The sequence below is a fragment of the Pollachius pollachius genome (genome assembly GCF_949987615.1).
Source record: "Pollachius pollachius genome assembly, chromosome: 2".
In the NCBI taxonomy this organism is placed as follows: Eukaryota; Metazoa; Chordata; class Actinopteri; order Gadiformes; family Gadidae; genus Pollachius; species Pollachius pollachius.
Genome location: NC_136935.1, coordinates 36,228,980 through 36,255,879, shown reverse-complemented (window position 1 = coordinate 36,255,879; position 26,900 = coordinate 36,228,980). Strand labels below are relative to the sequence as shown.

The 26,900-nt window shown below is 45.6% G+C and overlaps 1 protein-coding gene across 2 annotated transcripts in view; it reads left to right on the top strand.

Annotated features, from left to right (window-relative positions):
* Positions 1–26,751, top strand: part of pkn1a (protein kinase N1a) — a 41,177-nt gene extending 14,426 nt beyond the window's left edge. The window contains exons 1-23 of one of the 2 annotated variants that reach the window (XM_079729249.1): positions 4,770–4,903; positions 6,285–6,479; positions 10,894–10,999; positions 11,706–11,854; positions 12,304–12,424; positions 14,430–14,575; positions 15,489–15,702; positions 16,185–16,379; positions 17,057–17,166; positions 17,504–17,647; positions 18,150–18,225; positions 18,912–19,041; positions 19,308–19,392; positions 19,970–20,073; positions 20,490–20,565; positions 20,798–20,889; positions 21,354–21,530; positions 21,993–22,055; positions 22,155–22,231; positions 23,262–23,404; positions 23,539–23,646; positions 23,894–23,974; positions 24,562–26,751. In XM_079729249.1, the coding sequence (XP_079585375.1) occupies positions 4,862–4,903; positions 6,285–6,479; positions 10,894–10,999; positions 11,706–11,854; positions 12,304–12,424; positions 14,430–14,575; positions 15,489–15,702; positions 16,185–16,379; positions 17,057–17,166; positions 17,504–17,647; positions 18,150–18,225; positions 18,912–19,041; positions 19,308–19,392; positions 19,970–20,073; positions 20,490–20,565; positions 20,798–20,889; positions 21,354–21,530; positions 21,993–22,055; positions 22,155–22,231; positions 23,262–23,404; positions 23,539–23,646; positions 23,894–23,974; positions 24,562–24,765 (2,838 nt within the window). In that variant the 5' untranslated portion in view covers positions 4,770–4,861 and the 3' untranslated portion in view covers positions 24,766–26,751. Of the gene's footprint in view, positions 1–4,769; positions 4,904–6,284; positions 6,480–10,893; positions 11,000–11,705; positions 11,855–12,303; positions 12,425–14,429; positions 14,576–15,488; positions 15,703–16,184; positions 16,380–17,056; positions 17,167–17,503; positions 17,648–18,149; positions 18,226–18,911; positions 19,042–19,307; positions 19,393–19,969; positions 20,074–20,489; positions 20,566–20,797; positions 20,890–21,353; positions 21,531–21,992; positions 22,056–22,154; positions 22,232–23,261; positions 23,405–23,538; positions 23,647–23,893; positions 23,975–24,561 lie in introns of those variants that run through there. The other variant, XM_079729250.1, reaches the window with a different exon arrangement.
* Positions 26,752–26,900: the final 149 nt, after the last annotated feature.

Sequence of the window (26,900 nt, the reverse complement as noted above, 5' to 3'; positions counted from 1 at the left end):
GCTTTGACGTGAAAGGAGTGTGAGGCTTGATGTACGTGGTGAGAGAGCCGGAGAGCCTAAGGGAATTGGTATTTCGGGGAGGTTTTCTGGACTCCGAAACTGGATAAATTAATCTTTTTAACCGCCAAATCCATCAATTTTGTTTCCTCCCTCATGTTTTTTGCTCTCCCTCGTCCTCTGTGCTCCGCCGCTCTACCTGTTCAGACAAACTACGTCTGGTTTATTAGTGGTAGGCAAACAGTCCACCGAGCCCAGCCCGCCTCTCTTCTGTTTACATTCCCACCGCAGAATGTTTGTTCGTTGATCATGTCTCTCCCTGACCATCCAAATCCCCCCTCCACCCACGTATATTGCTGTCTGTATTACTTTTTAGAATTGGTTAATCCTTCCGTCAATGTTAACCTTTTTAGTTATTTATTTTATCTGAGGAATTATGGCACATCCTCGTTGAAGCCAGGGTTCTAGTGCACTTCCTTTTCACTTTGTTCACTCATTTTTCCAAACTTAATTCATCAAAATATGGGGAAGTATAACCGTGTTGAGTTTGTATGGAAGCAAATGACTAGCATAACATTTTGAATTGTAAAAGCGATTCGATTTTGTATATGTTTATTCTTAACACAATGTAATTTATAACATTAAAATATTATAGTTTGAAATCAACAACATCTGAATTTATTTGTTTTGAATTCACCTCTTTGAAATCCATATGCAGTCGTATCTTTTCAAAAACACGTTAAAAGAAATCAGTAATTCAGATAATGTTGCAGATAATCTAAATACGATATCCATCATAGCTGTCGTATTAGGCCGGTTTTTGAGGTCAATAGGATAAACTTCCATTTCTTCTACTATTTTGTCCCGCAGTAATGTCATAAACACACTGTCAAAAACAATGGAAATAAATCTGCTGTTAAGCTCCAACACCAAAATCCTATCCCCACTGCAAAACACCAGTGTGTTTATTTTACCCTCAGGGGTTAGGATTCTGCTGCTGTTTCACCATCACATGAGGAACCCTCCTCCTCCTCCAGAGGCTTTGTATTTGATTGTCGACGGTGTCAGAACCAACTGTCCGTGTGTGTGTGTGTGAGTGGACGGTGTGCAGATCATCCAGCAGCTCTCTGGTCTGCTGCGTCCACTCATTATAATAATTACAAAATGAGAATGGGGGTTGGATTCTGCATAGTTAGATTACAAATATAGTAGGGCTGCATGATATGGATAAAGTATTTATTATAATCATTTTATTTCATCAGAGCTGTGCCATAGCACACAGTGAGGCCAGCAATGGCAAACTCTTAATGTTAGGATTTTATGTCAACCCTGTATTTCGTTGTACAATAACAGTTAAGTGCAAGGAGATGAAGAGTAGAAGAGGGAAGGAAGGGGGCAAGAAAATAATATAGGGCCAGTGCGGAGGGGTCCTAAAGAAGGAGGGAGGTCAGCCTCGACTCCAGTGTTTTGGGGGCGGGTGTAAGGTCACTGCCCTGTTGGTGACCATCAGCAGAATCCTGTTTATTTTTTATTTTTTCCTCTTTCCTGTATGGATTTTAAGCTTGATTAATGTTATTCCTCTTTTTTATATTTTTTCAGTCTGTGTGTCTCCCTTGAGTCCTGCCCGTCTCTCTCGTACACACACACGCACGCGTGCAGCCTTGAGTTGGCAGTCTTCTCATTATTATTGGCAGACAATCTTACTTTAGCGCTGCAGATCATAATCTTGGTTCATTGCTCTCATGCATCGATGATTTATTGTGTAAATATTTATCATGCCATTTCCTTAGTGTGCATATTTAGTTGACTTTGAGTTGGGGAAACTGACCGGCAGGCCCCTGATGATGCTATAGATTTGTGTATTGCGATAGAATATTCAGTTTTTTTTGTAGTTTAACGCAGCCTTCCCAAAACTTCTGCATGCAAGGTCCCAGTAGGACTCCACAGTCAGCCTTCATGAATAAACAGGAATATGCAGAACTTGAATTGCCAAATAACATTAATGTTAAAAAAAAAGTGGGTTTTCAATCAGTGATTGTGAATGATGTGACATGTGATTTTGATGCAATTTCATGGTCTGATTGGTCGATGAGTATTTGGCACCCATATCAACATACTTGTAGGGCAGGTTTAAACAATCAATCATTCAATACAGCAATATTTTAGTCACAAAGTTTAGTCTTTCGGCCGAGTAGCTGCTGCTTTACGTCCCATGGTTTGAGAAATGCTTGGTCGATGTACATACCGTAAGTTGAGGTTTTGTTCAACACGTCCATCATGGCTAAAATCTTTCCCAGCCTCAAAACCCTTACACAAACACATCGTAGACATCATTGGTTAGAATCTTCCTTTAATGCATTTATTGTCTCAGTCTTTCATCATTGAAATACTTTGAATACTTGCATTAATGCAAATGTCTAAAGGTATGTTGATGATGAAGTGTGTAGACTGAACTCTACCGCTTGGCCTAGTTTGAGAAGCGGCGGGTGCTGTAAAAACAGGAAGTTGGTGGCACAGTTGGGTTAGATTTAATTCTGTGATACATCGTGTGTGATCATGTGACCGATGTGTTTAGGAATGTGTGGGTGGCCTGGTATCCTCAGTTGTGCTCAGTCATGCCTGGTCAACACAACCCCATTTTGTCAAATGCTGAACTTTATTTTTCTTGTTTACTGAAGTGGTCAAGCTTAAGCTGTGGTGGCACACCAAGACTATTACTTTGCTCTGGTGTATTTGGAGAGTGTTCTGTCTTGGGGACACTTCAAGATATCCCTCATCTAATATGTCATGACTTTGATCTTATTGAACTTGGTTTATTTTGATTTCAAATATAATCTAAGGTGTCGCTGGAAATATGGATTGACTTGCCTTGTCTGTGTCTGTTGCTGCTATCTGCTCTTGTTTTGTGCCACTATTGGTGGCAGAAAACACTTGGTTAAGGCGTGGGCAAATTCTAGGTACGCTTATTTTCCAGATGAGAGGCTGAACCCTTGCTTTATTATGTTCTGCGTTAAATAAATAATAGGCCAGAGTACAAGGTTTTGTACAAAACAATGGCTATGTCTGTGTTGAAGAGGGTCTAAGGAAATGGAAAATGGATCTGCCTTTTGAGCTAATTTCCTCTTAAACAGACACCAGATATGTCGGATAGTTGTTAGTTAATATCCCGTGGTGGAGGTGCAAAGCCCTCCAACTAATACAAATAATTGGACTGTTGGAGCCTTCTGAAGGATCAGATTACATCTCTTCTATCTCTTGTTTAACTTATCTTCTACTGGAAAACACATTGTATTACTGGAATAAGGCCTCTGCTTCACTCCCTCGAAAGTCAGTGATTCAGAATCTCCACAACCTGTTTGGCAGCCCTGGGATTCTCTGTGAAATGGGACCTGAATAGCAACAGTTGCTAGAGTGCAACCCTGGCGCTTTAAGGGTTTGGTTGCCTCGATTTGTCCCAGCAGTGTTGGGCTTGATTCAGCTACTGGGTTGCTGTGCAGAATGCAGATACACACATTAAACTAAGAGGTCGGAGCATTGGAGAGGGGAGGAACTGTGTTGCTATCTACGTTCTACTAGGGGTCTAACGATACATGTATTCGTATTGAATCGAATCGGTACGGACGTCACGGTTCGGTGCATGGATTTACACAGAGAATACACGTATACAATTAAATAAAACTGGCGTGCGAAATACAAATATCTGGAGTGAAGGATTCTCCCGAAAGTGATGGTTAACTATTGAGCCATTTTGATAGATATTGGCAAATGATACGATGAAAGTATACATGTCCTGTTCCATGGATTCTAATTCATGGTTCATTCGGGTACTTTTCTTGAGGAGTGAGACTCACGTTTTTGTACTTTTGCATACCTTCTCCAAGATGGATAAGGCGTAACCTCTTACACGTAATTCTGAGGAGATCTTATCTATATTGATCTTACCCTATCTAACCCTTCATGAACAGGAAGTGATATTTATTTACAAGGGGATACATTTATGTTTAGATGTGCTGCCTGGATCCATAATAATTTTGTCAACACGTTCAATGCGTTACTTAACAGGGTGCGATATTTAACAGTGGTACATTTTAAAGAGTGGGCTTTGGCAGGCTGGCAGCCAATGGGGTCCCAGAGGGCAGGTTCCTGGAGGAAGTGAATGGTCGAGCAGAAGGCTGAGGCCCCTCCCACTACTACTCCCTGGCTTCCTTCCAGTACATAGAAAACATATCCTTCCAGATCGGCTTCCTCCCACAGGGATACCCCTGACCCAAATGTATGCATAAACTCCAAAGAAGAGGCGGAATCCTACACAAATAACTTCCTGCCAAAACGACTCTAACTGCAAAGAGCCAGCAGGAGAAAGGACTACAAACAGGTTCAAATCCAGTTTCAGGAACAGAAGACATTGATTTAAAACATGGGTTAATGTTAAAATATGGATGACAGCTCGATTAATGCATGATTTATGGAACTTCTTTGTTAGTCTTGACTCTTGAACGCTCGCTCTCTCGCTCCCGCACTCTCTCTCTCCATCCATAAACCTCTCTTGCGCGTTTCTCGCTCGTCTGACAGTGGACCCGTAGGGGAAACAGGAAAGGCCTGAACTGCTTGGTGTTGGGACGGATATCCTCTTCAGAAGGCGTTCCCCTGCTCCCTCACTTAACTCTGATTCTCTCTCTCACTCGCTCGCTCGCTCTTTCTGTATTGCTCGCTCTTTCTGTATCTCTCTCTCACTTTTCACCTCCCTTCCCATGCCACATTTTCCTGTCTGGGTGGATTTCAGTGCACGCTTTGCTGGAGAATGTTTCAGGGTTTTTGACGTTTTTTCCTCAGTCTTTTCACTTGGCATCTCAACTTTGGGACTATGTGTTGGCATGGCGATGAGGATAATGAGGGCAGCTCAGAGGTGAACTATTGTACTCGTTTGTGTTGGTTTGTTGAGAGGTTACATGGGAATGACACGCTGACCTGACGGATACCCCTGAACGCAGTGCCATCTCGCCTACTGCGCTGCCAATGTGTTGATTGGAGTTTGTGGGGCTGTGTGGCCCAGTCAACTGAAAGTAGGGATGGACAGCAATGGGATATATCGCTAATGAATGGTATTGTATCATCATGATAGGAAGAAAAAACACTGCTCATTGTGATACCCAATTGTAGAATCTAAACTTAATGAATTACGACTGGGAGTTGTTTGTGGAATCAGAGGCTTGACTTGTCAGATAGAAAGGAAAATTATTTATGTGGAGTTAGACTATGGAGAAGTCTTATACCAGACTTCTCCATAAATGTCACTGTAATAACCTTCAGCTAGACGTTGTTGGGTTGTATTTTTACTTCATATCTGAATAAGATGACCAAACACAAGAGAAGAGAAAGCTCGACAGTAGAGCGGACGATGGCATGCCGTGGAACTGACTTCAGCGTATTGCTCGGTTGAGTGCGTTGGTTGAACGTACCGTGTCTATTGTAATGAGCCCTGACACTGTATAGGTTTTTAAGGTGATATAAACAACAACCTGAGGGACCCAAAACTTTTTCACTTCCTGGCTGCCCTTCCTGACTCTCTCTCTCTCTCGCTCTCTTTTTGTGTGTGTGTGTGTGTGTGTGTGTGTGTGTGTGTGTGTGTGTGTGTGTGTGTGTGTGTGTGTGTGTGTCTCCTCTCTCAATGTTTTCCCTCCACTTCCTCTGTCGCCCCCCCCCCCCCCCCCCCCCCCGTTTGCTCTCTCTTTCCCAGCCATCTCCTGTCCACCATCCCTGGAGCCTGGGATGGCAGAGGGCGTGGAAGCACATGTCTTTAGTAGTGGTTGCTGTGTCTAGTCTAAACGTAGCCTATTACTCGAGACTGAACTTCTGGCTTTGTCAACCAGGGGAAATTATGCTAGTTGAACTAAGCATGGTGGACGCTTTGGTATGGTGATGACTAACAACATTTTGAACCACATTCATTTTAGGTTTACATTTGTGCGTCAATGTGATGCAAATCGTCGTTATAGAACAGAGCAGTGATGACGGGAGATGTGCTCTGTTGGGATTTCGCGCGTGTGAGACACTCACACTGTGGACCCCTCTCTATAATCTCTGGAGCTGTTAATCATTGAAGTGTTTTCACAGATTTCTCCCATGTCATTGGTTAAAGCTAAATGAAAGTCTAAATCATTTTCTAAAGACATTTCTAACCCTCTGTTTTAACGTCTTCTGCCTTTCTCTGCCATCCCATCCATCCTCTCTCTCTCACCTCCCTCCCTCACCTCCCTCCCTCACCTCCCCTTGTGTCCGTGATACAGAGTGACCCCGGCGGGCTTTCGGTGCTGGAGCAGCTGGGTCTGGACCAGAGCACAGACTTCTCTGAGTCCAGCATCCAGCAGCGTCTGGACGAGGAGCGGGAGAGGATCCGCAGCGAGATCCGCAAGGAGCTGAAGATCAAGGTGGGGGCGGAGAACCTGCGGAGGGCCACCACGGACAAGAAGAACGCACAGCAAGTGAGCCTGGCCACGAGTTAGACCCCCCTTGGTGTTGAGGTCCAGTGTTGGATGTAACACGGTAGTGTGTGTGTGTGTTTGTGTGTGTGTAACCATTTGGACCAGAAAACCTTTTGTTATGCATTGAATGTGTCACAATGGCGGACAGCTGCGGCCCCTGGTTTGGTGACTAGATGGAGCCAAGTGAAAGGACTCAATACAACAACCTTTTATATGTCCTCTGATCTTGGATACATTTTCCTTGACGATCATGCTTAATTATTTATTTTAAGTTGCAATATGTAACTTTTCCATTTGCTGGTAGCTTTACTTAATTGGGACATATTTGTAGTCTATGCTGATCAAGAGGGATTTCTAAAGATAGAGATCTATATATGTATCTGCATTTAACATAACGTTCTTTGCTATTAATTTCCATGATGGCTTTCCCCACAAATATAAAAATGGAAACGAACACATCGTGGATAAGACGCTTAACTCCAGCACACCCAGAGCATGACCTCTCATACACCGTCATGCAGTATAGATCATTCACTCACTTACTCAGCATTGCTGCTTTTCGACTGCATAGTAGTAAAGCAGGGCATGGTTCGCACAGTCCCCGCTCCCTAGTTGCTAAACACGGACCCATGTGCCGTGTTGCCACTGCAGAACAGAGCCATGAACGGACACTGGACACTGCCAGAACTTGGTGCTTTGGCCATTGATATTTGTATTTCCCAAGGCCACTGCGTTCTGTTAAAGGACAAATCCGGTGTAAAATGGATCTGGGATATGTTTAGTATGATAACGAGTTGGAATGTTCGTTTGGGAGCAAAAAAGCGTGTGTAGACGCATTCTTAAGTTGGCTGTTTTTATCAGATTCTACCAAAACGCTATAAACTTGGAACGATGGAGGCATTTGTTATGGTAAAAACTAATTCGATATTTTAAAACCACTTAAAAGGCTAGAAGAAGCCCGACACTTCTTTGGTAGTATAATAAGGGTCTTAACATTTAAAACGAGGCATTGATAACTTTGTAAGTGTACAGATTGTTTATTAAAAAGGACATTTTATACACACAATACCATCAGTAGTTCACCCGTCGACGCCATCTTTTTTTTAAGACTCGATAAGTAGATTGGCGAACACAGAGCTTGCGTGTTGCTGACGGATGTCACAATCTCTCTCTTCGTCAATCTACCTATCGAGTTTATAGCGTTTTGATAGAATCGGCTAAAAACAGCCAACTGAAGAATGTGTCTATATGCGGTTTTTGTGCTCCAAAACGAACGTTCCAACTCGTAATCATACCAAACATATCCCAAATCCACTTTACACCGGAATTGTCCTTTAAGTCACGCTTACCCCTTCTGTTTGTACAAAATTATTATTACTTAAATAAATTATAATAAAAAGATAAATAGGAATTACTATTTCTTTTCATTCTCGATTGGCCCATGGTCACATTTAACAGTTTCTGACAGATTTCCAGGTTTTTTTTTCGGTTTTGAACTTACTATAGTCATACCTTCCATTAAAGTACGAAAGTATAAAAGGTCCTGATGCTAAATAAATAGATTATGCCAGGCCGGCCAAGCCACAGGGTGCTTCTGTAGCTCAGTTTATTTCTAGGACGACAATGGCAGTTACAACACCACAGTCTATTTGCAGATGCAAGACAGGCAAGCACAAGATCACACACACAGCCACAAAACCACACAGCAAAATGCAATGCAGCGTGCCAGTAAAACCGCAGGATTATCAAAGAGCAGCCACCCGGACCATAGATTGTCTCAGCTGCTGCCGTCTGGCAAGCGGCATTGCAGCCTCCCGGACCTGCCTGCTTCCGGGAAGGTTTATCCATCAGGTTCAGGGACAATGGACACTATGGCCTGTGGCACACACACTTTCAGAAGTAGCTGTACACGGACCAACTCTCCTCAGCATGCACATTTGCACTGCAACATATACTACACATGATCCATATTACTTGTGTATTAAAAGCTATTGCACTATTTATTAATCTGCCATTATAAATACCGATAGTTTGGAAAATGCCTAATATCGGCCGATAATATCGGCCCGCCGATTAATCGGTCGGGCTCTAGCTCTTATACATCAACATGTTGAAAGGATCAGTGCTCTTATACACCAACAAGATGTAAAGATCAGTGCTTTTTATACACCAACAAGATGTAAAGATCAGTGCTCTTCTACACCAACATGTAGAGATCAGTGCTCTTATACACCAACATGTAAAGATCAGTGCTCTTATACACCAACATGTAAAGGTCAGTGCTCTTATAGACCAACATGTAAAGATCAGTGCTCTTATACACCAACCTGATGTAAAGATCAGTGCTCTTAAACACCAACATGTAAAGATCAGTGCTCTTATACACCAACATGTAAAGATCAGTGCTCTTTTACACCAACATGATGTAAAGATCAGTGCTCTTATACACCAACATGTAAAGATCAGTGCTCTTATACACCAACATGTAAAGATCAATGCTCTTATAGACCAACATGATGTAAAGATCAGTGCTCTTCTACACCAACATGATGTAAAGATCAGTGCTCTTATACACCAACATGATGTAAAGATCAGTGCTCTTATACACCAACATGATGTAAAGATCAGTGCTCTTATACACCAACATGTAAAGATCAGTGCTCTTATACACCAACATGTAAAGATCAATGCTCTTATACACCAACATGATGTAAAGATCAATGCTCTTATACACCAACATGATGTAAAGATCAGTGCTCTTATACACCAACATGTAAAGATCAATGCTCTTATACACCAACATGTAAAGATCAGTGCTCTTATACACCAACATGATGTAAAGATCAGTGCTCTTATACACCAACGTGTAAAGATCAATGCTCTTATACACCAACATGTAAAGATCAGTTCTCTTAGGACGCACTGCCACTAGGCCATCTGTACCGTGCCCAAGTATGTTTGCTCCCTAAAGTCTAGATTGTTTTGCTAGTGTGAGCAAGCCATCCGTTCTCAAGGACAGTTCAATTCCGTGGTCTGAGTACACTTCGGAGAGCTGTGCTCAGGCCACGGTACAGATGCTAATGAGCCGACACGCGCACATGCATGAATACCCAACCTTAGCTGCATGACGTATAGTCCATGCGACCCTTCTACCCCATTAAACAATAAACATGGCGGCAAGCGGTTCACGAGTGGGTTCACGTTGCTGGGATAGTGAAGTTTAGTGTTTGATCAAAAATCCCCCGTTCGTCACAGTGCAGGCTATCTTGGTTCACTGGAGAAGGTGGGGTTGTCTTCTTTATTTTGCTAACCACTTGTTTTTTATCCCGACAAAAGCCTCATAAGGACAGTTCCTCTGCGTCTCTCTCGTAGATCACACCATCTTTCAACTTTTTAACTCATCTTTTTAATAAGTGCTCTTATACACCAACATGTTCCAGTGTAACCACCACTGAAACAAAGCTTTGGGCTCTGGTGTTTACTGTAATGGAAGACGTCTATTTAGTCTCAATCGCTTGCCACTTGTGATTGAGTAATGTTAAGTTGCCCCAAAACACTTGACGCCTTCAGATGAAAACCGTTGAGTAATCGCTGATGTTAAATAAGACCAGGCAGCATGCTAAACATTTTGACTGCTCAATGTTTACCAGTGTTGTAGAACATGAATATTCTTTGAACTGCATGTTTATATCGGTAGAAAAGGATGTCATGAGGATGAGGTCTATCTTTTGTAAATCCACAAAATAAGCCAAGTCTCTCTGATAACATGAAATGACAAGCACACTGTCTGAATGAGATTAATGCCAGCTAGATTATTATAATCCGTCATGTAGGGCTGGAGATCTTTATAGTCTTGTCTTTTTAGAGTGCATTTTAGTCCATTTTATTCATGTCTTTAAGGATTTACCTTAATAGTGCATTATTAAAAGATGAACCTCTTCAAATAAATGTAACATGAGAATAATCTGGTTTCATGAAGGGTAGTTTGGATTGCATGACATGAGTTATTATGGCTAGCATGGTAACAAAAACATATACAGCTATTCGAGGTTATTCTAGATCGTATATTCTTTAGTAGTCTGACAAGCTACCCCTCATCCTGGCAGGCAGGAAGTTGATCGGACATCAAAGCGGGGTTATGTAACATAGATTATAAACCCCAAAATATGCTTCCTGGCATCATAGGCTTTTAAGACATTTTGTTGGCTTTCATACAAATGAGCTTGAAATCTTCCAGTCGCTTCTTATGCAGATTGAATTCGACAGATGCTTTTCACTCATGTTTCTCGCCATGTTCTACACATCCCATCATCCCTTGGTTTCCGTAGAAACAAATACCCATGCAACACGATGTCCCTCTTAAGAACTCTCATAAGGGATACTCAACACGGATCGCCTGGTCTGCCCTGTACAGGTGGACAGTCAGCTGAGGAGCTCCAACCGCCGGCTGGAGGACCTCCACGCTCAGTTGCAGGAGCTGGATGCTCACATCGTGGTGAAGGGAGGAGATGAGAGTAAAGGTACGTCTCGACCACCAGGAAGCTAACTGCAGTATTTCCATTCCGATGCACAAATCATCCCATTCTGACTTGATTTTCTGACGGTCTTCTGGCCATACCAGCCATACCTGCTTGCAGTCTGAAGTCATGATTGGTCCTATCTGATTCTAGATCATCTTGATTGCTTTCCAATCTCCTCTCACTGTGCACCAATTGCTACGAACATCAGCCCTTCGTGTTGAATAGGATGTCAAGTATCCGGAGATGACTACAAGCTTAGAAAGCCTCTGTCAACTTCAGTCTTGGCACCAACTGTGAGGGGAGCCTGATATTTGGGTGCAAACTGCCCTACAACATTTTGTCACCTGTGCAGAGCTTATATATTGAAGTTGGCAGCAGTGGCTCCAGAGTGGGATGCCTTCGGCCCAATGGAACTCCCAAGTTTAATCTTTGACTGTCACAGAACTGAAGGCTGGAAAAGTGCTACATTAAAGCTGCAGTTGGAAACAATCAAGAGTTGCAGAGTGAAATGGCAAATAAAAAAAATTAACCCCAAGACACTTTGGTTGAGCTACAGCAACCCTCTGTGTCCTCATGTGATTCACAAGCAAGAGGGATTCCCCGACTATATTTGGCAAGATTGGCCAAGATTGGTCAGAGATTTGCGGCAGTGGGGGAGAATTGATCTATAGTGTTTGAATACATATCCGTTCCTCCCCCCATGAAGACGAGTGTCCCCAGTCGCCGGGCACTGAGAGCCGGACCAGCGCCCAGCTGGACCGCATCTCGGCCCTGGAGAGACAGCTCAACATAGAGCTCAAGGTCAAACAAGGAGCCGAGAACATGATCCCCATCTACGCTAATGGATCCACCAAGGTACTGGAGATCCATCAGACACAGGCCGTCGTTATTCTTATGCTGTAAGAATTTCCAAAGGGATTCATAAAGTTTAAGACGTACAAGCATGCATGCACGCACGCACACACACACACGGCAAGTTACTTGCAATCCATTACTCCGATTAGATAATTGAGATCGATCAGACAAATGCATGCAACCATGTGCGTTTATGTAACACATACACACTATTCAATTCAACATGTATTAATGTTTTATATCCCACTTATGGCATCCTTTATCCTACACATCATATTCCTAAGGAGCCAATGTATTCCTAATAAATTCTAAATAGAGACAACATAAAGGGAAAAAACACTGTAGGACACAGTACATTGAAGTTAGTTTCTTAAACGCCTCATCTCGCTTTCATGTTTGGCTCTCTGTCTCCATCATGTGACCGGCTTCCTCATGTCTCATCCAATCAGGACAAGAAGATGCTTCAGACAGCCCAGCAGATGCTGCAGGACAGCAAGACCAAGATCGACATCATCCGCATGCAGATACGCAAGGCCGTGCAGGCCACCGAGCACAGCGACGACCCGCAAGGTGAGGCTGGTCGCCAGAACCCCTGTCCGTTTTGAAATGACGATGATCCAGAACCATTGACTCTAATATCAACAGCGGTGAGCACCGTCTAGGGGGGGACTAGGGAGTCAAATCACAACCGTTCCATTCCTGACCACGCCCAGTCTCTTAAAATCGTCTTGGATCCCATTTCATGGAAACGATGAGATAATAAAAAGAAGCAGTGTAGGAATCCACAATGAAAGGACCAGCGCCTTCTTCTACACCTTCAGACACGCACGCACAAAGTCACCCTCACGCACGGTCACAATGGCAGTTGGGTCGATGCCGTGTGGGACACATACAGAGACATAACACGTGCCTGGCGTTTCCAGGCAGGAGCATTTTGGACCCTAATGGCCACTGCTGGGAAAGCAAAACGGGCTAGACGAAGGACGAGAGAGGTGAATGGTCAGCAGAGAGAGAGAAGATAGAGAGAGGGGGTGGGGGTTGTGATTTGTAGAAACGCATAACCACAGATGGGAGAAGGAGGGAGAGGGAGAGAGGGAGTGAGAGGCATAAGTAGAGGGGGATGGAGAAGGGAGCTCTCGGGAGAGATTGGAAGGGCATTAGTGATAAAAGATGGAGACTAACAATAGAGTTTTTCCTGTGGGGCTCTTTATGATTTGGATTCATCCGGGGCCAGGAGAACTCCTGTTATGAAGAAGAATGGTGTGTTTTAAAAGCGGGGAAAGATGGTGGCTGTTTGGACAGACCACTCAAGGGAGGCCGCTTCTCCTCTGTGGAAAAATAAACATGTTTTAAAGACATTTTGTAGTTTAAGATGGATTATTACTGGCAGCAGCCGTAAATGCTTTTGAAGTCGCCGTGTTCCAGGATGGCTCTTCTATAAGTTTGTAAACTTTGCCCATCGCTCCAGATACCTTCTGGTTATTATTTTGGTCTGAGGCAGAATGTTGGCAGAGGCCACCTGTCTCTCTGCCGGTCACTCATTCTCCATCTATCTCTCGCAGTCTCTACTGCTCTCTGTTCTCCGTTTGAATCGGTGTGTCTCTCTCACTCTATCTAGCTTTCTGTTTATCCCTCTCTGTGTCCATCTATGTCTCTCTGTCTCCATCTCCTCTGTCTCTAGCTCTCTCTCTCTGTCTTGCATGTCTCCTCCTGTCTCTGTTCTATCTCCTCTCGCTCCAAAGCCTCATTGTATTTTTAGTTGTGTTTTGTTGGGTTTGAAGGTCACTCTGAGTATCGCTGAGGTCCTGCACAACTCGTGTTTGTGCATGCTTGTGAGACATTCTCCAGGCCCACCACCTGCAGGGTCACTTATCAGGATGTGAACTCAAGACACATCACCTTATTAGGCATCAACATGCACCCCCCCCCCCCCCCCCCGCTCCATTTGCCTGCTCTCTCACTCTCACTCACACTCTCTATTCTCTCTCTCTCTCTCTCTCTCTCTCTCTCTCTCTCTCTCTCTCTCTCTCTCTCTCTCTCTCTCTCTCTCTCTCTCTCTCTCTCTCTCTCTCTCTCTCTCTCTCTCTCTCTCTCTCTCTCTCTCTAACTGAATACTCACCATCTCATCATTCTATTGGGGGTCACTGCGCTCTATTGGGACTATTTTCTGATACTTTCCCATGCAAAGGCTTTTCCATTTCCATCCTACTCCATCTGCACAAATCAATCCCTCCGTTAAACCCTTCTCCTCCCCCCTCCCTCTCATCTCCTCGCATGCTATAAATGTTGTTTATGCTTGGTCTCTGCCTCATATGTCCTTCAATGGTTTTCCCATCCCATCTCTGCATGTGTCTAAACATGTAGTGAAACAGTATTATGAGGGATTATAAGATTCAGGTTTATCATTTCAATGGAATATACTTCGATAAATTGTGAGTTGTTATATACACCTGGTCACTGTTAACATAAACTCTATGTGTGTGTGAAGGTACAACAGGTTATGGACTGTGTAACCCTAACCTGTGTGTGTGTGTGTGTGTGTGTGTGTGTGTGTGTGTGTGTGTGTTTCCGGTAGGTAACAACGACATGTGCGGAGTGGAGCTGCGCATCGAGGAGCTCCGTCACCACTACAGGGTGGAGCACGCGGTGGCCGAGGGGGCCAAAAACGTCCTGCGGCTCCTGGGGGCCAGCAAGGTTCAGGACAAGAAGGCCCTGAGCGAGGTCAGCCCACCCCCTCCACTGGCCCACAAGTGTACACCCTATGAGATCATAAGGCAGACCTCATCCACTGACCCACAATAGGCGGCCCCGACCCGGCCCTACACAAGCTATATATACTGTACACCCTATGAGCCCACTATAAGGTGTTTTTCACTGGAAGTCATCGTAGGACAACCACGGGTGTCAGTCAACACTAATTACGGAAAAGTAATTAGTGTTTCTAGAAAGCAGGGCACAGCCAGTGGACTTCTCTTCACTGGTTTGGTCCACTGGCCGTGCCCTGGGACACGACAGGAGCAAGCGCAAGGGCCTCTTGTGAGAACCTTGCCTCACAAGAGGCAAGGTTCCCGGGGGATCGATGTGTTATTACCAACAATGCATTTATTATGATGTACAGTGCCTATTCCCAACTCTGCAGTCTGATCTTTAGGCAACAATCTCATTCCTGGGAAATATAGACGTGGACCATGACTCGCAAAGATATATATATAGTAGAAAATCTATTGGCTTGAATCAATATGTCTCAAAAGGTCTTTAAGGTCTTCAAACGCAACGCCGATAATTACAAAGTCAAATATAAACGTCATTTAACGAATCGAACACATTACTTTCTATGAACCCGAAACTCGATGATCCGCCAGTTTTTGCCTGGTTTGATTTCTAAGTTTGATGGGCGCATTCGGGTGTATTCGGTCAATAAAGAAGCCAACATTTTGATAAGCAGCAAAGTTTGTAAAAAGCAATTTTTGTATCCGAATTGGTCCGAAAGTTCCGGCACCCCTAAAAAATCAAATACGAAAAATGTGACTATGCATAGACCTTGGTGAGGCTGAGGGGGAGTTGTGAAGACTGCTTGACGGTGGGCAGGTGAAATGCATTGTGGGCCTGGAAATGAACCGGCCCCTCTCCCCAGGCCCAGTGCCTCCTGAGCGAGGCGTCCCAGCGCCTGGACCTCCTGCAGGACGCCCTGGACCAGAGGCTGGCCGAGCTCCCCGCGGACCACCCCAAGGCCAGCCTCATCAAGGAGGAGATGGTCCTGGCCTCCTCGCCGGCCTTCAGCTCCCGACACGGCGCCCCCTACCTCCGCAACCAGTACAGCACCCTCAGCAAGCCCTCGCCGCTCACTGGTGAGGATGGGCAAACGTGTCATGTACTGGTTTGGGTTGGAACCCAGTCCAAATACTTCTGTCCTTGTTAATAAAAACATTGTTAATAACATACATATATATTTTCATATATATATATTGTCACATTCAAAATCTTGAAATATATTGAGATATAATACAGGCCCATATTTATCAAGTGTAAGTGAACAGCTTTTGCCAGATAAAAAATCTGACCTGCCCTGTTGTATCACGAGTGTCCACCCAGATTGATGCTGGTTAGATCAGTCTCCAAGCCTACCTATTGGACTTTAGGGTTTTCTCATATAGTGGGTTACATATTTCTGATGACATGATTTTTAGGGTTTTATCATATAGTGGGTTACATATTTCTGATGACATGATTTTTAGGTAGTAATTTTACTGAATAAAACATGGCAAATTATGTCATTTCTAACGGTTGTGTGTGTGATTGTGTGTGTGTGCGCGTGTGCGTCCGTCCCCAGGTACCCTGCAGGTGCAGCTGTTGGGCTGTGTGGGCGTGCTGGAGGTGGTGCCTGGCCGCGCTAAGGGCACGTCGGCCATGTTGCCGTGCTACAGCCCCGGGGACAGTAAGTCCTTCATGCGAGGCACCAAGGGGCTCTACGGACGCAGTGGCTCGCTCAGCGGCAAGACCCCCAGCAAGACGGACGAGCTCTCTTGTGAGTGGATGTGCCAGTCCTGCTAGGGCTGGTCGATTAGGAAAAAAATCATAATCACGATTAATTTGGTCAATTTTGAAATCACGATTATTCAAACAATTATTTTTGCGCTTGAAAACATGATGCTGCATTTCTCTCCAAAAAACGTTGTTACTGAGACCATTGAAATGTCCCCTTAAATAAATACACAATGTTTAAATAGAAAATCGAAAAATAATGTACAAAAATGTATACAGCTGTTTCTTTTTGCAATTTCTATAAAACATTTAATGAATGAAACAAAAATACTGATGCGAAATATGCGAAAAATGCGAAATAGCGATCAAAATTCAATTAATCCCACAGCCCTAGGTCCTGCTGTGTAAACTGTTTGTTTTGTGTAGGATTCGAGAGAGGGCAGGTGATTCATGATAAAAAGCCAACGTCCACTCTCTCTCTGCCCCCTGCCGCTCTACGTCCCTCAACTATTGGGTGACATTGTACCTGTGATTGACAGGCGAGATAGATTACCCAGAACCAATCGGAGTTGCCCTGATTGTCAGAAATGTGCGGGGACATCAAAAGTGTTGTACAGAGGCAGGCGCAGTCAAATTGGATATTCTCGCAGTGCATTTTACTAGCTGACGAATGGCTATGTCATTCCTAACGTGTGTGTGTGTGTCTTTGTGTGGGCGTAGCGGAGGTGAGTGCGGTCCTGAAGATGGACAACGGCGTGGTGGGTCAGACAGCCTGGAAGACCGTAGGAGATCAGGCCTGGGACCAGACCTTCACCGTGGAGCTGGAGAGGGTAAGTACGCTTACACTTAACAAAGTACCATCGTATTCACTCGATTTTAGTATGTTTAATAAAGAGTCAACCACTTCATCAGATATTTTCTTTGACCAATTACTATCTGCATACAACTTTCCTTTCATCCGTCTGGAAGTTTTTAAAACATTTATTAAAAAGGAAGAGTTGAAAGAGTGCCCATTACGAAATCGATGCGTACTGATCTAAACATTAAGGGCACATAGTTGAGAATTTTTTTATGTGGAGATCACCGACTGTGAAAGCTGTGTTGCGTGTCTGTGATGCGTTTGAAGTCTTCAGTGTGTGTGTGTGTGTGTGTGTGTGTGTGTAACAGTCCAGGGAGATGGAGATAGCAGTGTACTGGAGGGACTACAGGTCTCTGTGTGCCCTGAAGTACCTGAAGCTGGAGGACTTCCTGGACAACCAGAAGCACACAGTGCAGCTGGAGCTGGAACCACAGGGGCTGCTGCTGGCCGAGGTACACAACTGACCCATCGTCTCTCACACGCACTCGTCTCCCTCACGCACAAACACAATTGCTCACATACAAACGCGCACACAATGTTTCTCACACACACACACAGACACACACGCACACAAACAATCTCACAAACCTAGACACATTCACGGGCACACACGTACATGCGCTCGCACACGCACAGATACAATCTCGCACCCAATCTCATACACACTCACACAATGGCGCACACAATCTCGCACATAGACATACAATCTCGCAAGCACACACAATCTCGCACACACAAACGTGTGAGCACACATACCAATACGCTCGCCAAAATAGCGCAGGCACACAATATACTATATGTTTAGCAAATAATGATGTAGCAAATAATGGTGTGTGTGTGTGTGTGTGTGTGTGTGTGTGTGTGTGTGTGTGTGTGTGTGTGTGTGTGTGTGTGTGTGTGTGTGTGTGTGTGTGTGTGTGTGTGTGTGTGTGTGTGTGTGTGTGTGTGTGCCAGGTGACCTTTTTCAACCCTGTGATCGAGAGAGTCCCTCGTCTTCAGAGGCAGAAGAAGGTGTTCTCCAAACAGCAGGGTGAGCGTCCGTTTCATCAGCCCGGGGACCTCTCTCAACACGGTTTCCCAGACGCTGCCTACACTGTTGTCTGAGTTTCAATATTAGGTCGAGGGCGGCTTTCATACCACCGCCCACTCGCCGTGTCTCACCGGGACTTGGCTCGAATGTTAGCCCTCCAATGAGCACAAGCTCATCCGTTGTGCTGCAATGTCGTTTCAGCTGTAAGGCTGTCTGCTCATGATGCATTCAGATTTGTGAAACTGCTTCTTTGGCATGGGTTTTAATGGTAAAGAGGTCATTTATAACTCCTTCTATAATAGCATTTCATACCCTCACACGGTTTGTGCTCCTGCTCATTCTACCCTATTTGCATGCATGCTTATATACAGCTCTGTGGCGTACATCATGCAAATATACTTCTGCTACTAGCCCTACACACCCTCTTATCAAATGGTACGTTTTCAGGCTTATCAGTGGTTGGCATGGGGATGGCTCTTCAATTATTCAGTTTGGTCACCTCAAACTGGGGAACAGGAAGTAGAATTGTATTTAGGGTATTCAATGGCTTTGTACTGTCACCACCAACACCGTTGGTATGCTTGGAGCTCAGCAGCACCCCCTTGTGGTTGGTTTCAACGGCGCGGCGAGGTTGACGGAGATGAAGTCTGCATTGATGTTTACAATGGGGTTGTGTGTGTGTGTAGGCAAGGCCTTCTTGCGTGCGCGCCAGATGAACGTGGACATCGGGACGTGGGTGAGGCTGCTGCGGAACGCCATCCCCACCGTCAACAACACAGGAACCTACAGCCCCCATGCACACAGCCTCACCAGCGGGTAAAACACACACCCAGCGAGGGTCCATCCAGCAGCATGGTTCCTGCAGTCTCTCCCTGCCGTGTTTCCCGGTACTGTGTGTCGTCTAAACACCCTGTTTGTGTACGTGCCCGTCTGTCTGTCTGTCTGTCTGTGTGTGTGTGTGTGTGTGTGTGTGTGTGTGTGTGTGTGTGTGTGTGTGTGTGTGTGTGTGTGTGTGTGTGTGTGTGTGTGTGTGTGTGTGTGTGTGTGTGTGTGTGTGTGTGTGCGCGCGCGCTTGTTTCTAGGGAAATCTGTATGGAGAAGCTGAGTCTGGACAGCGACTCTCCATACAAAGGAGAAAACAAGAGAGACACGGAAAACAACACGCCGGTGAGAAAGACAGACGGGTTGCTTTAGAGGGAGGCAGGGAGAGAGAGACAGATGGGAAGGGAGAGAGAGAATGAAAATAAGGGGAGAGGGGGAATGGAAAGAAGGTGAGAGGGGGAACGAAAAGAAGGTGAGAGAGAGAACGAAAATAAGGGGAGAGGGAGAACGAAAATAAGGGGAGAGGGGGAACGAAAAGAAGGTGAGAGGGGGAACGAAAAGAAGGTGAGAGGGGGAACGAAAAGAAGGTGAGAGGGGGAACGAAAAGAAGGTGAGAGGGGGAACGAAAAGAAGGTGAGAGAGGGAACAAAAAAGAAGGGAGAGAGAACGAAAATAAGGGGAGAGAGGGAACATAAAGGAGAGAAGGAGATAGAACAAAAATAATGAGAGAGAGAGAGAGAACGTAAATAAGTGAGAGAAGGAAAAGGAGGTGATAGAGAGGGAGAGAGAAGGAAAATAAGGTGAGTGGGAGAAGGAAAAGAAGGTGTGAGAGAGAGAGTTTTATTTATTTTTCTTCCCCCACAACTCCTAATTTCCTGCGTCTTGCTCTCTCTCTATCCGTCCGTCTGTCTGTGTTCCTCAGGAGCGGGTGCCTGCTATCGAGCCCTTCTCCCCTCCCGACCTCACTCCTGACCTCACCCATGACCTCAACCCAGAGTGTACTGCCCAAACCCCCCCTGTTGACAGGTGCTCACACACGCCTGCGTGCGCGAACACACACACACACGCGCGTACACTCAATGGTTATAACACTATTCAAGGTTAAGTATGATACAAGTGCTGTTTCATTGAAACTCAAGAGCATTTGTTATATTTACTCTTTTGCTCACAAACCACTAGACCTTTAGATGATTAAGGATGAAAAGCTGTGTCATACATTAAACACAGACATGTCCGAGCGTGGCCGTCACTGTCTGATCGATGCCATCTTGCTGACGATTGTACCTGTGTCTTTCTACCTGTCTCTCCACCCATCTATGGTCTTGTCTGTCTCTCTATCTGTCTCTCTTTCTCTGTCTCTCTCTGTTTCTATGGTGTTAATCTGCCTGTCTCTCTCGGCCTGTCGGTCTCTCTGTCTGTGTCTCTGTCTGGCTGTCCTGCAGTAAGCAAAGAAAGGGCCCACTGTCCCTCAAGGACTTCCGTCTGATTGCCGTGCTGGGTAGGGGACATTTTGGAAAGGTAATGTTGGACACCTGAAACCTACACACAACTCCTTCAAACCCTGTCAACCACTCAATGATTCCCTTGTTTTTCTCGGAAAAACAAATAAAACATTTACTTACTATTTATCTTTAAGACATTTGATAAACCCGAGCATTACGCTGGCGTCCCCTTGACCCTCCTTATGGTTGACCCTCGTCCCGTCTGCTGGGCCGACGTGACACGGGCTCATTGGCTGTTTGACCTCCAGGTGCTGCTGTCAGAGTACAAGAAGAGTGGCACCATGTATGCTATCAAGGCCCTGAAGAAGGGAGACATCGTATCCAGGGACGAGGTGGACAGGTACATGCACGTCCGTGTTAAAGCCCGTATCGCACTTAATCCCGGTCCCTAAGAGGGCAAATCCCCCAGTCCCCCGAGAACGCTCCTAACCCTAAAACACTCGTAAGCGAGGGAGAGAACCTTCTAAGAGGCACACAGATCCATAGCCCTCGTTCTGGGGATGGTTGGGAGTTAGGAGTGCAGTAGGTTAGTGTCGGGTAGTCTCTAAGTAAGGCAGAGCGAGGGCGTTTCCTGGCAACCGGAGGTCTCCCCCGATGGAGGCCTGTGTCTTTCCTGGAGCACGACACACGCCATTATACTGTCGTTGCCATCGTGAAACCCAATGTTTGTTTCTCGGATTATCTCAAATACGCGACCTATAATGATTATCCCGCGACTCGCTTTGGACAGAAGTGAACGGGTCGTGGTCCCAGACCCCTGTGTCATTCCACCACTGATCCTTTGGCCCTCTCTCTGGACCGCAGCCTCATGTGCGAGAAGAGGATCTTCGAGGCGGTCAACTCGTCCATGCACCCCTTCCTGGTCAACCTGTTTGCGTGCTTCCAGACGCCCGAGCACGTGTGCTTCGTCATGGAGTACACGGCGGGCGGAGACCTCATGATGCACATCCACACGGACGTCTTCACAGAGCCGCGCGCCATGTACGTAGAGTGTGTGTGTGTGTGTGCTTGCGTGCGTGCGTGCGTGTGTGTGCGTCTGGATCACAGCAGCTGAACGAGACACATAACCATTGGAATTTGTATGTGCGCGGGTTTGAACGTGTGTGAGAATGTGAGTGTATTATGTGAGTGTGTGTGTGTAATATGTGTTTGCCGTGTGTATATGTATGCAAGTAGAGATATGTTTGTAGGGGGGTATGAGTTAGTGTGTCAAGCATGCGTGTTCATGTGGCTGTGTATGCATGGATATGTTTGAAGTATATGTGTCCGTGTCCCAGCTATTGGAGCATCACTATTGGTTTCTGTAGCTGTCACTCATGGGACTACCTTTGAGGTTGGCTGGCTGGGTGGCTGAAAGCCAAAACCTTCCAAGTTGATCATGTAGGTTTAGAATGTGTATGCCATGTTCCCATCGTGATGGCATGTGTTCGGTCCCATCTGTAGGTTCTACTCGGCCTGCGTTGTGCTTGGACTCCAGTTCCTTCATGACCATAAGATTGTGTACAGGTGAGCGCACATGACTTAGGACTGGACTTTTCAACATTTTACTCTTAGTTCCTTCCGAACACATCAGTCTCACGCTCGATTACTCTTGTTATGCTCCAGAGACCTCAAGCTGGACAATCTGCTGCTGGACAAAGATGGCTACGTCAAGATCGCTGACTTTGGCCTTTGTAAAGAAGGTGGGTGTGGATGACTCTTTTCAAATTTGCATTTCATCGCAAATTATGTGGTGGTTTTTTTGGGTTGCAGTGTAAGTTTGCATGGTAATATTTATCATATTATAATACGGGTGCATTTATTAACCATTCATTAACATAGGTTAACTAGGAGGTAATTAACAATTAACTATTTTCAGGTTAGGTTTAGTGAGTTAGGCTAAGGGTTAACCCTTACCCTAACCCTATAAACTCATATATAATTGAATACCTTAGCATGACCAGTATTATGAACACCATTGATGCACGTGAACACATTAGTACATTTTTACTAGACCATTTGTAAATAGTTCATTGTTAGTTAATGCTTATAACTGCATTTGCTAATGTTGGTTAATGATAAAGTGTAAACCCCTGTGGGGTTAATTGGAGAAGGCACGGATTGATGTGAATACTGGGGAGGAGTTTAAGTTTCTGGGACCTGGAATGTCCACCCTGGCTGTAGCTGGAATCCATCGTTTTGTTTGGCTGCTTTGTATACTTCTTTTGTCCACATCTGGTATAAATACATCATTTATTCTTTCACTTTGTTTCCTTTCATCTACACTTTCTCGCCAACTACAACGCCCTCCATCGCTATCTCCCTTTATCTGTCTCCCTCCATCACTATCTCCCTTTATCTGTCTCCCTCCATCACTATCTCCATTTATCTGTCTCCCTCCATCACTATCTCCCTTTATCTGTCTCCCTCCATCACTATCTCCCTTTATCTGTCTCCCTCCATCACTATCTCCCTTTATCTGTCTCCCTCCATCACTATCTCCCTTTATCTGTCTCCCTCCATCACTATCTCCCTTTATCTGTCTCCCTCCATCACTATCTCCCTTTATCTGTCTCCCTCCATCACGGTCTCCCTTTATCTGTCTCCCTCCATCTGTCTCCCTTTATATCTGTCTGTCTCCCTCTAACTATGTCTCTGTGCTGATCTCCCTCGCTCTCTCTATCTTCGTGTGTGTGTGTGTGTGTGTGTGCGTGCGTGTGTGTGTGTGTTTAGGGATGGGTTATGGCGATCGGACCAGTACATTCTGCGGGACCCCAGAGTTCTTGGCCCCGGAGGTGCTGACGGACACCTCGTACACCCGCGCCGTGGACTGGTGGGGGTTGGGGGTCCTCATCTATGAGATGCTGGTGGGCGAGGTGAGGAGGAACACGCAGAAACACACTCACACACTCACACCAGGCAAAAATCCAACGATAAATTGCAGTTCCCATAAGAATGACAGGGTTGATCTTGTGTGTGTGTGTGTGTGTGTGTGTGTATGTGTGTTTAGTCCCCGTTTCCAGGTGACGATGAGGAGGAGGTGTTTGACAGCATTGTGAACGACGAAGTGCGCTACCCACGCTTCCTCTCCACTGAGGCAATAGGCATAATGAGGAGGGTAAGAACGCACACACACAGACAGGCAGATGCTACCCAGGCTGGAACACCGAACACAAATGCTTTACACACTACCGCACACAAACTGACATACATACGTATAGGCGCATACACACACATACATAAGATGTTGTCATATACAGTACATTCTCACACCCGCGTTCAAACCCAGCACTTGCAAATGTGTGTCTGTGTGTGTGTGTGTGTGTGTGTGTGTGTGTGTGTGTGTGTGTGTGTGTGTGGACCAGCTGCTGAGGAGGAACCCTGAGAGACGGCTGGGCTCCGGGGAGAAAGATGCAGAGGAGGTGAAGAAGCAGCCGTTCTTCAGGGTAAGGACCGACACCCGCTCGAGCAGCTAACCCACAGCAGTTCCTTAAAAGCAAAACAATGGGAAATTTTCAATCATTCCTTCCTGTGTGTGTTTGTGTGTGTGTGTGTGTGTGTGTGTGTCTTTGCACTATCTTACTTCCTTCCTCTTTTCCTTCTCCCCGCCCCCCCCTTTGCTCAACTACTACCTGCCTCCCTCTCTCCTCCCCCACCTGCCTCCCTCTCTCCTCCCCCACCTGCCTCCCTCTCTCCTCCCCCACCTGCCTGCCTCTCTCCTCCCCCACCTGCCTGCCTCTCTCCTCCCCCACCTGCCTCTCTCTCTCCTCCCCCACCTGCTTCCCTCTCTCCCCCACCTGCTTCCCTCTCTCCCCCACCTGCCTCCCTCTCTCCCCCAACTGCCTGCCTCTCTCCCCCCCCACCTGCCTCTCTCCCCCCCCACCTGCCTCCCTCTCTCCCCCCCAACTCTCCTGCCTCTCTCCCCCCCCACCTCCCTCTCCTGCCTCCCTCTCTCCCCCCCCCCCCCCCACCTGCCTCTCTCCTCCCTCCCTCCCTCTCTCCCCTCCCTCCCTCTCTCCCCGGCTCCCTGCAGACCATGGACTGGGAGGCGCTGCTCCAGAGGAAGCTCACCCCTCCCTTCGTGCCGCGCATCGCGGGCAAGGAGGACGTCAGCAACTTCGACGAGGAGTTCACCACCGAGGCGCCGTCCCTCACGCCGCCGCGAGAGCCCCGCACGCTCTCCCGCAAGGACCAGGAGAGCTTCCGGGACTTTGACTACGTCTCTGACCTCTGCTAGTTGGAGCCCGCGTGGAGGGGGCTGATGTTGGGTCACAGGCTGTGGCAGGGGGGTCGGGTTTTAGTTGAGGGCAGGGGTGGTTGTTATGTGATCCTTGTGGAGAGTTTTAGCGGGGGAGGGTTCAGTCCGGGTGGGGGTGGTTCTGATCAACGTGGGCGGACGCTGTCCTTTGACGTATGGGAGGTTTCGCTCCACCTGCCACCCCGCTGTGAATGAATGTGGACAAACGTGTGTGTGTGTGTGTGTGTGTGTGTTCTTTCTCTGGTCCGACAACAGAGATGTGGACACAAGCACCGATGACTTGCGGCGTCGTGTCAGGAGACAAGATGGCTGCTATGAATATGAAGTACTATCAAAATCAAATGCAAAAACAGCTATTAGTATCTGATTAATTAGTATCTGATCCTTTTTGTTTTCTTCAGGACTATAAAGTGATTTTCTTTTTTTTCTATTCACACCAACGGCTGCTGTCATAAAACCAGTTGGTAGAACAGTATCATGCAAACATTACATCTTCACTAGCCAGTGATTATCCTCCTCTGCCTGTATGGATAGTCTGTCTAGCTATGAATCGGAGACCTTCAGTCTTTCTGTAACGTTTTATAGATTGCAGATCTGTGTCACATGGCCTCCTAGCCCGATGCCTTACATTTCTACTCGCCCACAAAAAAGCTTCATTTTTTTTCTTCAGTTTTCTTGTAAATGTTGCGATTGTCCAAGAATGCAATAAGTGATTTGCGAATGTGTGAAAATAAGTGTTTATACATGGTTGTTCTTAATGGACTAGAGTGAAGTCGATTTTAAAACAAACAAAAGCTTGGAGGAGTTTGGACTCAATATCTCATAAAAGGACCTAGACTTGTATCGTGACAACGGCGCCGCTGAAAACGCCGGCACAACGGTGCCAGCGTGCTATCTTATGTGTTGGGGTGAAGAACCACTATTCCAGGTTGTTGACCCTCTGTCAGGAGAAAGAGGTCTTGTTTGTTTAACTGTTGCTCTTCTCTACACATTTCCTATTTTTCTTATTTGAGGTTTTAGTTTCTCTGCCCCAAAGGCAGGACGATGAGTCTTGTTTTTTTTTATTATTATTAAGGAACCCTTCAAAATGTTGCATACATATCGCTGCTTAATGGGGAAATATAGCGCCTTAGGCCCAGGCCTACTCTGTCTACCTTTTAAAATAAACACAAAATCACAAGCCGTAACCAGCAGGAAAAAAAGTGGGCATGCATTTTAATTCATCCGACCTAAAAATTCAAGACATGTTGATTACCCGAGACGCACAATTCTGTTGCTCTGATGAAACCTGAGATTTTATGATTTGTAGCTCATGTTGCAGGAGTGCAGGAGTTCCTCTATCTGACCCCTCTTTATAGAAAGGCATTACGAGCGATACTTAAAAACTGCCTTGAAATAAAAGCTTGATGGTGTTTTAGTGTATTAGTATGACTGGTACCTGTAGCCGACTGCTATTGTGGAGGAAGTAAGCTATTTACCGACAATCCCACCCAGGTGAAAAGAAAACAAACTGGTCTTGGCAAAGTTCTTAGAAACCGCTTGCCACATCTTTTAATTGTCATGTTTCCTCTCGTGGCGATACCATCTCCATTGTTCTGTAGTCTACTAATGTGAATCTCGGCGTTCAATGCAAGTGCTCTTGGAAAAACGGTTTCTTCAGGAGCAAAGACAAGTCATTAGTAGGTGGGTGGGATAAGCAATATTGTATCAACTTTTGTGGGTGAATTTGTTCAGTGATTATTGCATTCTTGCTGTCCATTCTTTACCACATGAGATACTAAAAACAAAATATCATTTTAAGGATTCTTGATCAACTTTGTCCATAATCATGAGTCTGTGGCCAGGTTCATTTGTTTTCCGTGAAATTCAGGCTCTGCTATCCTAAACCCTTGTCTGTGTCAATATTTGTTCAACTGTATGTATAACAATGTGAACCAGATTCCTCTTGTGTACGACAATACAAAATTGTGTGAAAGTATGACAAGTGTATTTTATAAAGTTATTTTTCGGTCAGAAGGACATGGCCTAGGATTGGTATTGTGTTTTAAACCATTTATCTGAAAAGTCTCACTTAGAAAGTTTCAGCAGCAACAGTTTGTAAGGGTCAGGACAAT